The 15,430-nt window shown below is 48.7% G+C and overlaps 1 protein-coding gene across 1 annotated transcript; it reads right to left on the minus strand.

The window, feature by feature from the left end:
* Nucleotides 1–378: 378 nt before the first annotated feature.
* Nucleotides 379–12,736, minus strand: CASQ1 (calsequestrin 1). Its single transcript, XM_027840113.1, has 12 exons — nt 12,662–12,736; nt 12,095–12,373; nt 7,891–7,975; nt 6,724–6,824; nt 6,437–6,548; nt 5,823–5,896; nt 5,467–5,597; nt 4,085–4,130; nt 3,572–3,626; nt 3,117–3,217; nt 993–1,067; nt 379–525 (listed from the first exon to the last, which is right to left on the minus strand). The coding sequence occupies exons 1-12, from the start codon at nt 12,734–12,736 to the stop codon at nt 379–381; spliced, it is 1,281 nt and encodes a 426-aa protein (XP_027695914.1).
* Between the last annotated feature and the right edge of the window lie 2,694 nt (nt 12,737–15,430).

A 15,430-nucleotide genomic window follows, 5' to 3' on the forward strand; every position in this document is an offset into this window, starting at 1 on the left:
CTAGGCAGGGAACAGGGCATAATCAGAGGAAAACAGGATGATGGGTGAACAAGGAGAGAATCTGAGGAGAGAGTTGGGGGAACACAGGAAGGGGAATCAAAGAGAAGAATGCAAGGAAAGAGCATAGAGAGAGAGACTTTGAAAGATTGAAGCAGGAAGGGGAGAGATGGGGAAGAGATAGAGGTCAGAAGAGAAGGAAAATGGGAAGGCAGGCAGCCCCTTTTCTCAGTGTAATCCCTGAGGGGAATTAAAGCCTAGTCACCAAGAGGCCATCCCAGAAGGGCCCCATGGCTAGGGTTCTGCTTGGCACCCCCAGGTGGAGGAGCTCAGTAGGGGAGACCAGAGCAGGAAGGGGCTGAGAAGTGGTCACCATGACACCTAGTCATCATCGTCGTCCTCATCGTCATCATCATCGTCATCTTCAGTGTTGATCTCACCTGCCAACACGTCTTCCAGCCAGTCCTCCAACTCATCAGCTGAGGGCAGGTCCTCCTCATCATCCATCTCCATCCAAATGCTATCAGCCTGTCCCAGTAGGATGGTACAGAGTGATGGAGAGAAGAGAGCAGTGGAAAACTAAGCTCTGTCTCAACTCACTTGTCCTGTCCCTCCACCTTTCTGTCCTGTTCATCTACCCATTGGTCCACCCATCCCTCTCTCCTCCCCATCCACCTGCCAGCCAGTCTGGGCATGTCCATTCTATTCAATTCGATAAATATTTATTGTCAGGCAATGGGAATCTAGAAACAAACAAAAAAAAATGATACTACCATTGCATGACGTGAGCAGGGCAAATACCAGATGTACACAGATAATTATCATACCAGGAGGAATATGATAGGGCAATGGAAGATTAGGTATAGGGCTAAGAGAAATTTGAGGAGGGTAAGATGCCTACCTCTGTCCTGGGTGTTGTTAAACCCCTGGAGAGGGGAGGAGCTGGGGAACAGGGGTTGGGGTACTAGAAGTGGGAGGGAAGGGAGGATACTTACATCTGTCACATTGACAACTCCTATCTGAGGGGCTGACAGGTCTATGTCAAATGTCTTCTCCCAGTATGGGACAAGCTGCAGGGAGAAAACCGGACAGATGGGACAAATCTGACAGAGGGCCAGGAATAGGGAAGAGATCATATAGAAGCTAGGCGGTGCACTGAATTACAGCATTCTCGGCCTGAATTCAGGAAGATTCATCTTTCTGAGTTTAAATCTTGCCTCAGTTGCCAGTTGTGCGACCCTGGGCAAGTCACTTAATCCTGTTTGCCTCAGTTTCTTCATCTGTCAAATGAGCCAGAGAAGGAAATGGCAAATCACTCTAGTATCTTTGCCAAGAAAACCCCAAATATGACTGAGCAACAACATACAGAAGCAATCGGTGGACACAGCCAGGAGAACTGGTTTCTAGTACCATGTCTACCACGAACTTTGGCCTCAGCTATCTCACCTGGAAAATGAATGGGTTGTCCTAGATGATCCAACTCTGACATCTATAGTCTTATAATTCTGAAACCAAGTGTGAGTGGTAAGGCATAATACAAGTAAAATTTCCTGTACCTCAATGAGGATGGAGGTGGGGAGGGGGAAATCAGCATCCTAGTTACAGAGCAACTGGACCAGTTCTAGAGCTCAGTGATGGCCCTGGGCCCTGGGACCAATAAAAGATGCGAATACACAAAAGATGGACTTGGGGTCAGCTGGGTACCTTGAGGTACCTGCTACTCCAGAGCCGTTCTCTCATAGTATGCTACTACAGGCATGTGTTAGCGAGCCTGCTGGGAAGGAAAGGTAACTGCTTAGTTAAAGTCTCAGGAGTGCAGACTACCGTGGAAAGCAGGTCACTTCTGCTCCCTTGCCATCTCCTTCTGCAGGAGGAAGTGTTTTGGCGGGGATGGAACCGCCCCCTTGTGCAGAGACCCATTTGACTGTCCTGGGGGTGGCATAGGTTTGCTTGTGTGTGTGTGTGTGTGTGTGTGTAAAAGAGAGAGAATGTGTGTGCGTGTTTGTGTAAAAGAGAGAAAGAAAGAGTGTGTGTATGTGTGTGTGTGTATGTGGGGGGGGAGGGGGCGGGACTCTTCTCATGACGCAGGCCTGACAGCCAGGATGCTGGCAGTTTTCTCTTCAGAGGATTTAACCTAGGTACTACCAGCCCAGGGATACTGCTCTACATCCCCCTTGGCTGTCTCCTCATCCTTTCATGACCTTTCTTTGAGTACTCTGAAGGCACAGCTCCCGAAGTTTCCTGGGTCTGGGAGTAATATTAATAACATTAATAATGAACAACAGCAATAGTATTATTAATTATACTTATCTGCTTATTATCACATCTCTATAGTTTTTTTTAAGGGGCAGCTAGGGGGTATAGTGGGTAAATCACTGGGCCTGGAGTCAAAAAGATCTGAGTTCCAATCTGGCCTCAGAAACTTACTAGCTGTGTGGGCAAGTCATTTAACCCCTATTTGCCTCAGTTCCTCATCTGTAAAATGGGGACACACTGGAGAAGGAAATGGCAAACCACTCCAGCATCTTTGCCAAGAAAACCCCATGGACAAAGTCCATGGGGTCATGTAGAGTCAGGCACGACTGAACAACAATAATTCTTTAAGGTTTACAAATCAATGTCTGCACACCACCATTGTGAGGCAGGTTAGTACAAATACTATTATTTACATTTTACAGACAAGGGAATTGAGGTTCATAGAAGTACCTGATTTCCTCATAGTCCTATTACTAAAAAATATAAGGGGAGGGGACAGGGAGGGAAGAGACGCTTCCCCTTTCCTCTTCCTCCCTCTCTCCTGCCCCACGACTCGAATCCAACCTGGACTAGAGGAGAGCCCTAGCCTGAGCTATCCAGAAAGAAGTGCTTGCTTCTGTCTTACATAAGTCCACTCTGTTGTAGTTTCAATTGTTTCCCTTGTCCCTGCTCTTCTGACCTTCTCATTCCTCTTCCTTAGGGGAGGGGCCTTATTCTGCAAAGGGTGAGAGTAGGAGGGAATTTGCTGAAGCTACCCTTGCTCTGCCTGCTTAGCCTTTCTAAGCTACATCAGCCCGGTTCCCCACACTCAGAGGTGCTGGTGTGACCGCCCGGGGAGGGGTTAGGGTGAGTTACCCTCTTACCAAGGGGAAGTCATCAGGGTCGATCCAGATAATGCTGAGATCAGGGTTTTCTGTGTTGTCCTGGGCCACAGCTTTGAGGGTCTCTAAGAACTCATAGCCATCTAGGGACAAATGGGGAAATAGGTTGGGGAGGGGTAAGAAATGAATAAGGTAGAAGGGAGGAATAAACATTTTTTTTCCAATTCCGGGATCCCAGCCCCCTTCTAGGTTTCCCGTCTCGGGCAGCTAGGTGGTACAGTGGATAGAGTACCAGCCCGTAGGTCAGAAATACAGCCTCAGACACATACTGGCTGTGTGACCCTCACTTCACCCCAATTGCCTCCAAAACAACATCACGATTCCCTCCCTGTCGGCTTCTCGCTTGCTATTTCCAAAAGAGGCCTATAGTGCTACTTTTTCTCCCACCTCCAATCACTGCCTATTCACGACCTTTTCACCCCAGCTCCTCTCCTTACCAGGGTCATCCTCCTCTGCAAAGGCTACTATGTGGATACCATCTAGGTCATCTTCCTGCAGAGTGAGAAAAGCCAGTGAGGAACGGGCAGACCAGGGTTCTAGCTATTTTTCCTGAAGCTGGGATGCCCAGAAGAAGCTTTAGGGTTCCCCTGGGATTCTATGCAATTTTTGGAGGATACGGACTCCTGGACTTGGGGGTGGGTCTCTTAACGATCTTCCTGGGCTCCCAAAGCCCCCACCTCCATTCCCTTAGCTCCAAGATAATATCAGCAGGACCCAGCGTTTCCTGGGGGTAGAAATGAATAAACTCTGGGTCCCCAGTCTCTCTCTGTCTCTCAATCACTGCAGCAAGAAGATTTTTCTGACTTGTAACATAAATCCCTCTTCCTCTGTCCTTGGAGCCATAGAGAACAGCTGGACAGTATGTTTCTAAGGTCTGAATCTAGTTGCATCTCCCACCCCCCCATCCACAGCCTGATTTAGGGGCCTGGCCTTGGCTGCAGGGGACTCACCCAAGTCTCGTACATACTTTCAGGTTTCAGCTTCCTTAGGGTTGACCTGGGAACAATGTAGGAAGATTCAGTGAGAAGAGCTGTCCCTATCCCAGGGGCCAATCTCCAGTGTCTGGGGTCAGCCCCAGGACACAGTTCATGGCTTAGATCATGATCCATCCATCTGGGTAAGAGGCCCAGATTGCTGTACATCTGTGGGGGAGGGAAGCTGGAAGGTTACAGGCAGCAGGCCTGAGTTTGAGTACTGGTCCTGCAACTTTATTCAAGGTCACAGATAGCTCTGAGACCTCGGAACATCCAATCAAACCTTTATTAAGCTCTGACTCTAAGCAATCAGTCAGTCAATAAGCACTGATTAAGCACCTACTATTTGCCAGGCACTGTGCTAAGCACTGAGGATATGAAGAAAGACAAAAGACAATCCCTTATCTTAAGTGGCTCAGTTTAGGTAGGTTGTCTTTACAAAGGCAAGACAAGACAGAAAAAAAAACCCCAGCTCCTGGCTTCGGGGTGCTCATATTCTACTGGTGGCATATAATATATAAATAGGTAAGTATATGTGTATTCATATACATGACAGTTTGCGAATACTAAAAACTACAGGGCTCTGGAAAGACTGTGCCTTGGTAGTAGCAGGTAAGGTCAGCCTTGTAGGAATCGGGAGTTTTTAAGAGGTAACAGTGAAGGTGAAGATAAAGGGAGAACACGTTCAAACCATAGGGGAAGGGGACACAGCCTTTGCAAAGGCACAGCGAATGGGAGATGGAATGTCCCGTGAAGAACAGGACAGTGTGACTGGACTGAAGGGTGTGGGAGAATGACAGGATTGATGATCTCTAAATTCCTTTCCAAGCCCCAACAACTTATAGGCTGAAGGACATGAAGTGGGGGTGGGAGGCAACAGTGAAGTTTGGGAATCTAGACATTATGTGACCAGCATGAAAATCCTCACCATCCTTGTCAACAAGCATTTACTGAATGTCCATTCTGTGTGGAACCCCGTGGCCACTGCTGAAATGCAGGACCTTAAGCAAACTGAGTCAATGACTTAGAAGACAATGGCCATGGGTAACCAGAGGGTTGTCTTTATGTTTGTCTCCATCCCTGGGGCACCCTGCAGCATTCAGATGAGGGTATGATGGGCAGTGACCCTCCACCTCCTTCTCCCCTTCCTCCCTCCCCCCCTTCTCCCCCTCCTCTTCTTCCCCTCTCTTCTCTTTCCTCCCCCGCCCCCTCCTCTTTCCCCCTCTTCTCCTCCCCTTTCCTTCCCCCTTCTCCTCCCCTTCTCCTCCTCCTCCTCCTCCCCTCCCTCTTTTTCCAGTCTGAGACTCCACAAGTCACCTCTCCGGGAAGGACAAGAGCAGACCCCAGAGCAGTCCCACCTCTTGTGCTCTTCTACAAAGTTGACAATCTCCTCCTCACTGTTGGGCTTGTCTGGGATGGTCACTGGCTCATCCGTGAAGGCCTCATAGAAATCAATCTCATTCAGCTTCAGGGTCAGCTTCTTAGCCACCTTTGGGGAAGGAGGAGGATGAGGGTGGGGACGCAGAGCAGTGAGGCTCTGGGGAGCCACGAGAGCCTCAGCAGATCTGAAGGGAGTGGTTTATTGGGGAAGGTTTCAGAGTGGAAGAGTGGGGAAGGTTCTCCTTTGGCCCTGGGGGAAGATCAGGGTCCAAGAGTAGCAAAGGGCTTACTTAATGAAGGTCAGAGAGAGGTTGGAGGAAGAAGAAAAGCATACCTTGCTGTCAAAGGTGGCAAAGAAGGGGATGTGGGGATGAAACTCTTCAGCTGCATCCTCATAGGCCTTGTAATCTGGGGTGGGGCAGGTGCAGTCAGTTCTATATCTTCATAGAAGACTGAGTGCCACCCTTCTCCACATCCCACCACCCCCCCATCCCCAAATCTTTCTTAACTAAGACAAACCTGGGGAAGTGACAAATCCAGGGAGACTTATCCTTAGCCTGCCCCCTCTGTGTTCCCCCCACCATTTTATCCTTTAGAGTAAACCTATCACAGGCTTTTATTTTTTTGGGGGGAGGATGGTTAGAGAACTTTGAGGAGCCTTAGTAGAGGGAGAGGGGAACCTGACACTTACAAGAGGGGCACTCCTGAACAACTGGACGGATAGCCTGGATAAAACCTCAAACTGAGCCGTCAGAGTAACAACTAGAGAGCTTTCTGTGTTGATAGTCGAGGGGGAAAGTGGGTAGGGGGGAGAGGAAAACTCAGGGAACTAGGGTGCATTGGGAAGGGTTGGGAGCAGTTCATTTAAGTGGAGAGAGTGTAAGTGATGAGAGAGGGGGTGGGAGCTCTAGGAACGTAGGGGACTGGGGGGAAGAGGAGGCTACCCACGTTCTGAGTCCTCATTCTTGAAGTAGCCGATAAGTTTGATCTCATCCTCAAGGTTCTCAAATGCCTGCAGCTCCCGCTCACCCTGGATTAGCTCCACGGGGTCCTCCAGGACCTGGTGGAAGAGAGGAGAGCTGTGGTCTGGGGCCAGAGAGGATGGAGATAGGCAGGCGAAGGGCGGAGACAAGAGCGTTCCAAGCGCAGTGAGTGGGAGTGGGAGGGTTCGGGGAGAAGGGGGTGACTGAGGAAAGTGAAGGGTGAGACTAGGAAGGGACCAGGGTCTTTCTCACATCAAGCAGAAACTCGACCAGGGTATCTGCAGATAATTCGCCGTCATATTCGATGACCTCATCCCCCTTAAACACGTACACACTGTCCTCCTCGGTCAGGCCTGGGAAGTAAGGTAGAAGTGAGTCTTGACCTTGAGACCCTCAGACCCAGTCTTTGGACTCCAACCTCATTACCTGATTCGTACTGGACGCCAAACCCTCTATCTCAGGTCCTGCCTTGCCACCCCCTTGCTCCAACGCCTACCCCACCCCGTCATCACAAACATGGCACACAACTCTCCTAACCCAAATCCCAGTTTTGTGGGGTGGGGGCTTGTTAGGACAGAGTGGTTTCATGGGAAAGTTGCGAGGGTTAATCTCTCCCCTTTCCCCCTCTTCCAGAACAAGAGACACCCCCCACCCCCCACCCCACTCCTTCTTCTCTTTCTCCCTACCCTCCCTACTCAAGACTCAGGTGCCTGTCTCCCAAATGCAGCCACTTCCACCCTGCCCAGTCAGGCCACTATTATAGCTGTGCTGCCACACCTCCCACCATGTGGCCTAGAGTTTAAAGCTTGCAATACCCCCTGGTGGCCGAGGCCTAGAAGGTCTTCAGGCTGCATCTCCCCTAGGAGGTTGGGGCAGGGTGGGGGAGGAGCTGGGACCCTCCTGCTTCCCTTCCCTTTCTCTCATTTTCCACTCCTCTAAGTTCCAGGGACCTGGACTCAGATCGCTACTACATAATAACAACCTCAATGGCAACGGATTCTGCTATGGTATGTTACCATTTATAAAAGTAGAAGGAATGCTGCCGCCGCCCCCTATCCCTACGCATTTGGGGGTCTGCGCAGAAGGTTACAGCTAGGATCTTCTGGGATTGTTAAGACACTCTCTTTGATCGGTATTAATGATCAGAGCCACCCCCTCCACCACCAGCTTCAGACCCTTCCAGGGGAGCATTTGATGATCTCACTTGTCTCTCTGACCCTCAACAATTCCCACCCCCACCAAGCGGCAATTAATTACATTATAGCCCCACTCCAAACCTTTATGCCACCACCCCCATTCCTCCCCTACACACACAGTGATTCATCTTTTTTCTCTCCATGGCCCTTACCTCTCCCCCTCTCTATAGGTCTCTCATTTCCTCCTTACCACCTTGCCCCCGGGTCTCTCTTTCCCCCTTACCCAGTTTCTTGGCCACAGCCGCATCTTTCTCTGAGTCCACAAGCCCGAAGCCAACTCCTTTCTCTTCCAGGACTTGGGCTGCTAACTGGGGAAGGTATTCGAGTTAGAGCCCAGGGTCTCTAGGCTGTGTCCCCCCACCCCCAAGGTTCAAGGAACACTTGGGCTTAGAAATCAAAATGGTGGAACTAGTCCTTAAAGACCATTGTGTAATAGGATCATAGCCCTACAATAGCAAATCTCAGAGGACATTTAGTTCAGTCTCCTTATTTTATAGATGAGGAAACTGAGGTCCTGGAGGTTAAGTGATTTGCCCAAGGTCACAAAGGTAATAATGGCTTGAGGTGGGATATGAACCCAGGTCCTCTGACTGGAGAGTGCCACTAATGCTTTCTAATGCTTTCCTTTTATAAAGAACTCTGAGGTCCATAGAGATAAGGCATTCAGAATGATAGAATTTCAAAGTTGAAAGGGACCTCAGAGAGTATCTATTCTGCTTCAAACCTGAACAAAAGTCTCATCTACAGATTCCCAACAGATTATCTAGCCTTCTTTTGGGGACTTTTAGTGTAAGTGGTGCAGTGGGAGTAAAGTGCTATATCTGGAGTCAGGAAGACCTGAGTTCGAATCTGGCCTTAGATATTTCCTAACTGTATGACTGTGGGCAAGTCACTTAACCTCTGCTTGCTTCAGTTTCCTCAATTGTAAAATGAGGATAAGCATAGCCCACACCTCCAAGGGTTGTAGGGAGGATCAAGTGAGATATTTGTAAAGCCCTTTGAAAATCTTAAAGTACCATGTAAATAATAGCTCCTTGTCCTTCTTACCTCCTAAGTCATCCCATTTCACTCTTTGGACTGCTAATAGTTAGCTTCTACTCATCTGTAGCTAAGTAGAACAAGCTTAGTTCCTCTTCCCCACCAAAGCCTTTCAAATATTTTAATAATAAAAACTGGCATTAATGTAAAGCTTTCCAAGTATTCTCCTTTGTTGGTTGTGAGCAAACCAACCAGGTAAGTGCTACTATCCCCCTTTTGCAGATGGGAAAACTGAGGCTCAGAGAGGTCAAGAGACTTGTCCATGGTCCTAATTCATAAACATAGGAAGGGAGAGTTGAACCCAGGCATGCTGTGATGGTGGCATCCCTCATAGCCTCACAACAGCCCTGAGAGGTAAGCACTAGAGGTACTATTATCCCTATTTTACAGATTAGGCTCAGAGAGGTTAAATGATTGCCCAAAGGCACATGGCTAGTAGATGTCAGAGGAGGGATTCAAAGCCAGATCTTCATGTCTAACACTTAGGAAACTTATCTGAAGACAGCTATTATGTCAACCTTAAGTTAGGGATTTTCTGGGCTAAAACCTCCAGTCTCTTCACCATCATGGTTGCCTCTGTTTGGATTGTACTTTAGCTCAAAAATGTCCTTTCTAAAACTTGCTTGTCTAGAAAGAGCACAATTCTCAAAGACTGCAGGGCTAGTTAATTGGTGGAGGAATCAGGATCCATAGATTCTTAGAGTAGAAAGAACCTGAGAGGTCACCTAGTCTAGTCATTACCCAGGTGTGAACACCCAGGTCTTAAGTCTCCTGAGCCCCCTCAGTCAGGGATTGGGAGACCTTTGCTTTCTCTGCTTCTTTGTTAAGTAGGGGTATCATGTCCCACTCTCAGCTTCTTGGCCTCCTTCCATTGAGCAGTAGTAGGCTGAGGGCGTCTGAGAGCAGGGCAACGAGGGGCTGCCTTCCTTCCAGTAGGGGCTTAACCGTATCCTTAGGCTGTTACAAAGGGAGGCCCTCAAGGAAGTCCCCTCCTTCCACCCCTTGGGATTCATCACTGTGAGCTTAGCCTGCTGGAGTGCTACTTTCCTATTGGCTGTTGGGAGGTGGGGATGAGGACAGGGAGGTGGGGCAATGGAATCTTGCAGAATTAGGACAGAGAGAGACACCCCTACCCAGGGCTTCTTCACCCCCAGGAGTGAGGGAATAATGTGTCTGCTGACAGCTTTACAGAGTCTCTTTCTGTTTTCTTACATGCTAGAGGCCCTCCCTCCACCCCCTCTTCCACCCCCTCTCCCACCCCCTACATCTGCCATGGCCAAGAATGTTAAATGCTTAGGGCCTTTGAAACTGTGGACTAAGGAGAAATCAGGTTTCAGGGCCAGGCACAATAGGACTAATGGATTAAATTGCATTTCTAACCCCGGTCTTATCCATTTTACAACCCTGTGAGAGGTGGGGTATCACCCTCGTTTTGCAGCTGATGTAACTGAGGCAGAGAAGTAAGTGATTTGACAATAGTCACAGTAAATGGAGCAGCCATAGCCCAAACTGATCTTTCCCCTATGCCACATTGTCTCTGGGGAATACAGGGGATTTCAAGAATGCTGAACCTCTCAGTGTCAGGGACAGCCTTGGCTGTGTAACCCAGTGGCTTTCCTTTTCTGGAATTCCTCCTTTCTCTTATTCCCAGCCTCTCCTCACACCCCAGGGGTGGGTGAGGGCTAGACAGGAATGAACAGAGATGGAGAAGACAGGGCCTGGAACAGGGAAGGGGGAAGAGAAGGGAGAAGCAGGGTGTTCTGGGCTAGGCAGCTCTGGATAAGAGTATTGACTAAGGCTCTCTCAACCCATGTTTTCTTTTCCTCCAACCTAGAGATACAGTGCCAGAGTCAGGGACCACCCCTCATGGCCATGGGTTTCCTCCTCTTACTCTTAACCTCAGCTCTCTCACTGAATAAGTTAATACCCTGTCTTCTCAATCTAAACCCTAGGATAAGCTTCCCAGTCTGTGACAGCAGCTACCAACTCCCCTAGCCCTAAATCAGATCGTTGCTTGCCCAATTTCCTTTGCCCTGCTCAGACAGTTCTCCCTGCCCCTCCTCCCCACCTCAACTCTCTCCTCCAGGCTTACTACCAGAACTCGTAAGGGACAGGGGATGAGGGAGTTGGCAGGTGGGTGGCCCTGGTATTCCGGGCACTTGGGATAAAAATACCCGCATGTTAATCAGGCAGCAGAGCCCAACCCCTCGCTGGGGAGGAGGGGAGACAAGAAGAAACTGTGGGGAAGGAAAAGGGGGTCCCTATTCTTTCTGTCCCTACCCTTGACTCCCCTTGGGGAGTTTGAAGTGTTAAAGAACTAGGGAGAAGAACTCCAATTATCTCGACTCCCAAGGAAATCATTGACCCTTACAATTCTACCTGCCTATACCTCACCCTTCCCCAATGCGGGCTCTTTTTCTTCCTTTTAGGGACTTTCCCCTCAACCTCAGGAGTCCCCATTCTGACTCCACCCCACCCCCATTTCATGCTCAACCTATTAGTGTCTTAGGCTAGGTTGGTGAGAAGTGTGCAACCACTAGGAAAAAGGTAAAAATCTAGGCAAAAATCTAGAAGCTGGGAAGCCCAACATGACCCTACAGGGGCTGGTGGGGAGGACCTTGGAGAAAGAGAAGAGAGCATGAAATGAATGACATCAACTGAGATGCCAGGTAACAGGCAAATATCTTGCACAATTTTGTCTTTCACTGAGCAGCTTAACTCCTGGTTCAGCTGGAGAGTTTAGGAGGGAGAGAGAATGGTTCTGAGAGGTCAGTGGGCTTCTGATGGCAGGGTGAATGGTAGGGCAATCCAGACCCCAGAGAGGGTAAGGCCACTGTTGACCCCACCCCCTTCTCTTAGCTCCACCCCTTTAATAGCTCCAGGGCTCTCCAAACTGCAACCACACCTATCATTTCCAACCCGATAAAATTGAGGAATGTTAGAATTAGAGGGAATTTTAGAGATTATCTAGTCCATCCCCTTCATTTTACAAATGAGAAAACCAAGACCTAGAAAGTTGAACTGTTTGGTTCTGATTCACACAATTAGCAGGTGGAGGAGTTGGGACTTGACCTCATTTCTTCTCCAAAACTCCCAGCCAGAGTTCATGGCAAAGACGCTCCCACTCCCCAAAGTACCTGCTCTGTTCATCCCCTGGTGGTAGAGGTGAAATCCCTGCCTCTTGCCTCTATCTCAGCAGACAAGGATCCGAAGGTTATCATCCCTGCTTATTGCCCATTCTATGCCCAGAGATGCAGAAGAGGGTCCTGGGTGCCAGGGTGGTGACTTTTGGAGAGGAGGGTCTCTAAGGGACCCTCAATTCCTCCCTCCCTCTTTCTCCCTCTCCCTCCTTCCTTCCTCCATCCTTCCTCCCAGCCACCCTCCCTCACCTCCAGGATTAGCTCCTCCATCTCAAATTGTCTCTGGGAAGCCTTGTCATCTTCAGGGGGCTCATGGTAGAGCAGGGCAAGCACCTCATACTTTTTGAGCACATTCTTGTAGTTCTTGGAATTGACGTTGACCACTCGATCCACACCATCATACTCGGGAAAGTCCAGTCCCTCCTCACCCTGTGCCCCTGGCATGGGTGCTCCCAGCAGCAGCACCAGCAGTGGCAACCAAAGACATGGCACAGTCCCCATCCTGCTGCTTCTGAACCCGGCTCCCGTCTGGGGGGAAACTGGAAATGGCTTCTTGGTCCGGATGGGAAATGGATGGGAATGGAGTGGAGAGCCCTGGGCCCTGAGTCAGGGAGCACTAGGGGGAGGGGGAGGCCCAGAGCAGTGGGCAGGGGGCACAGTCTGGTCCTGGGGACACTGCTGACAGTGCCTAGAGGAAAATGGGCAGGAGGAGGAGTAGCAAGCTGGGGGCGGGGAAGGAACTGGAGCTGTCCCTGAAATTTGCACCCCCCTCCCCCTCCTCCAGACCCTATCCTGTCTCTGGTCCCTTCCACCAACCTTGTCCGATCTAAATATGTCTCTGTGGCTGACGGGAGGGGCAGAGCCCTCCCTATGAGGCCAAGAAGACTCCATGGGGGGCCTGTTACCTCCTGCCCAGACTTCCATTGCCTCCCCCCACCAATGTCCAGGGCTCCTCAGCCTGTGATCCCAAGTTGGCCTGAGAGCTCATCGCCATATTAAGAAAGGAAAGGGGAGATATGCATGGGCTAAAAATAAGACCAGATGAGTCGGAGGTAAATGAAACTGGGAGGGGGGAGGGAGGGAGAGGGAGAGACAAGGCAGGGGTAATTAGAGAGGGGAGAATAAGGGTAATTAGAGAGATGGAGGTTGGGGGAGGAGGGCAAAAAGAGCCAAGCATTAAGGGAGTAAAGTTAGATTGGCAGTATAAGGTAGAAAGGGAATGAGATGAGGTATCAAAGATGTAGCATTGGGGGTATGATAGAAAGAACACTGAATTTGGAGTCAGAAAAGCTGGGTTGAAATGTCCAGAGTTCAAATTACACAGTCATTTATGAGCTGTGTGACTTTGGGCAAATCACTTAACCCACCTGGACCTCAATTTCCTCATCTGTAAAATGAGGGGGTTATCGTAATAGATGATCTCTATGATCACATATAATCTGGGCTTGTCTGGGTTGAGAAATGGACCTAGGGATGGCGTAAAATCTAACACACCTGGCCTTGAGGAAGTGGGGGCCAGAATGACTACACCCTTAAATTCTCTAATTAACTCCCTTCTAGGAACATAAGGAGTACCCTTGATTCTCATGAGGCAATATAGTGTGTTCAAGAAAAAAAAAACTGATCTGGGGGAAAGAGATCCCCTGAGCCCTACTTTAAAAGCTCTAGGGACATAAATGAGACCAGGAATTGGGCATGAGCTAGGCTTGAGACTATCTAGCTTTGTTTCCTTCCATCTACACTTAGTACTCCTATTCGTTGACCTAGTGGGACCTAGGTCTCATGTCCCCCCCACTCCCCCCCCCCAGGCAATAGGGTTAAGTGACTTGCCCAGGGTCACACAGCTAGCCAGTATCAAGTGTCTGAGCTCAGATTTGAACTCAGTTCCTCCTGACTCCAGGGCCAGTGCTCTATCCACTGCGCCACCTCACTGCCCCTCAGGTCTCATATTCTTTAATGAAATCATCAAATCTCAGCATTAAAGGGATTTAGAGGTTTTCTAGTCCACGTCAGAGCCCAAAGCATGAAGTCCATCCTTTTTACTATACCAAGGTGGAAATGAGGGAATGGCTACTTCTTCTGGGGCTGTGGGACCAGAGAGATCTAGAGATCTTTTCTTCCTTCCCCGGCAGTAGTTCCCTTGGCTTCTCTTTTCCCTTTTTCTCCTCTCATGCCTTATGTCCCTGTGTCTTTCCCTGGACTTGCAGTTCTGTCTACAAGTACTTGAGAGAACCCCATATGAAAGAGGGATTAGATTGCTCTATTTGCTCCAGAGGGGAGAACTAGGAACCCTGGGCAGAAATTGCAGAGGAAAATTAGGCTTAAAATAAGGAAAAACTTCCTTCCAATTAGAGCCGTCCCAAAGTGGGATGTGTTGCCTTGCCAGGGAGTTAGTTCCTCCTCCTTGGCATTCTTCAAGTAAAAGCTGGTAGCCATGTCAGGTGTATGGTAGCAGTGGTGTGCTGGAGTCAGCTTTAACCAGCTTGCAAGAGCTGATTGTTAAATTTTCAGTGTAAACATTTACTTCTCAGAAATCCACTACAAACCAGGGCTTTATTTTATTGTTGATTGTCTAGACTTAAGCATGTGTTAATAGTGCAGATTCAACTGAAAAGTGTGTGTGCACACTGGGTTTGGGTTTGGTTGTTGTTTTGTTTGTTTGTTTGTTTGTTTGTCTCAAGCCTTGATGTTAAACATTTTACTAGCACATTCTGTATTTCTCTACAGATATTGCTTGAGCTCAGAAAAAGTGCAATAGAAAACTTAGGGAATGAAGTCATCATTCTGGAGGCTGGAGGCTAATAATTATAATTCTAATACTAATAATTGTCATTTATATAGCTTTAAGATTTGTAAAGTGCTTTACAAGGTACCCTTATCTCATTTGACCCTCACAACACCCCTGATTGTGGAAGAGATCCTTTATTGCTATGGGTCAGACTAGATGATTGATGAGGTCCCTTTCAACCTTAAAATTCTGCCATTCTATGGGGGGGGGGAAGGAGTTGAGCAAAGAGATAAGTGACTCCTTTTATTGTCCTGAAGATAGGATCTAGATATATAGGGGGGAGGATGGAGTACCAGGAAGGGACAATTAAACCAAAACTTAGCCCTGTGGAAGCTTAAAGTTTGAAGTTTCTTGGCCCATTAGGTCTCAAGGTAAGAAGAGTAAGAAAAGCTGGATCCCAGGGAGAGCTGGACCTTCCTTGCCTCTTGTTTCACCTTGATCCTGCAGGCCTTCATTTCCAATGGACTCCGGTGGTTACCTGGCCCTGGCAACCAAAAGAGAGGGGTACTTTCCTCCGCTGGTCTCTTGCCAAGTAATCCCAAGGGAGGGATGAAGACTGTTTATTTTTCACTCTTTGATCAAAGAAAGGAGCCTTACTTGTAGAAGACAGAGGGACAGTGCTAAAAAGGGATGTCTAATAATAATTATAGCTGACATTTATATAGCCCCTACTATGTGCCAGGCATTGTGCTAAGTGCTTTACAAATATTACCCCATTGGATCCTCACAAGTGAAATAGGTGTTATTATTATGCCCATTTTACAGATGTGGAAACCGAAGCAAACAAAGATTAAGCA

Source organism: Vombatus ursinus, unplaced genomic scaffold (assembly GCF_900497805.2).
Source record: "Vombatus ursinus unplaced genomic scaffold, bare-nosed wombat genome assembly UNPS02014838.1, whole genome shotgun sequence".
Lineage (NCBI taxonomy): Eukaryota > Metazoa > Chordata > Mammalia > Diprotodontia > Vombatidae > Vombatus > Vombatus ursinus.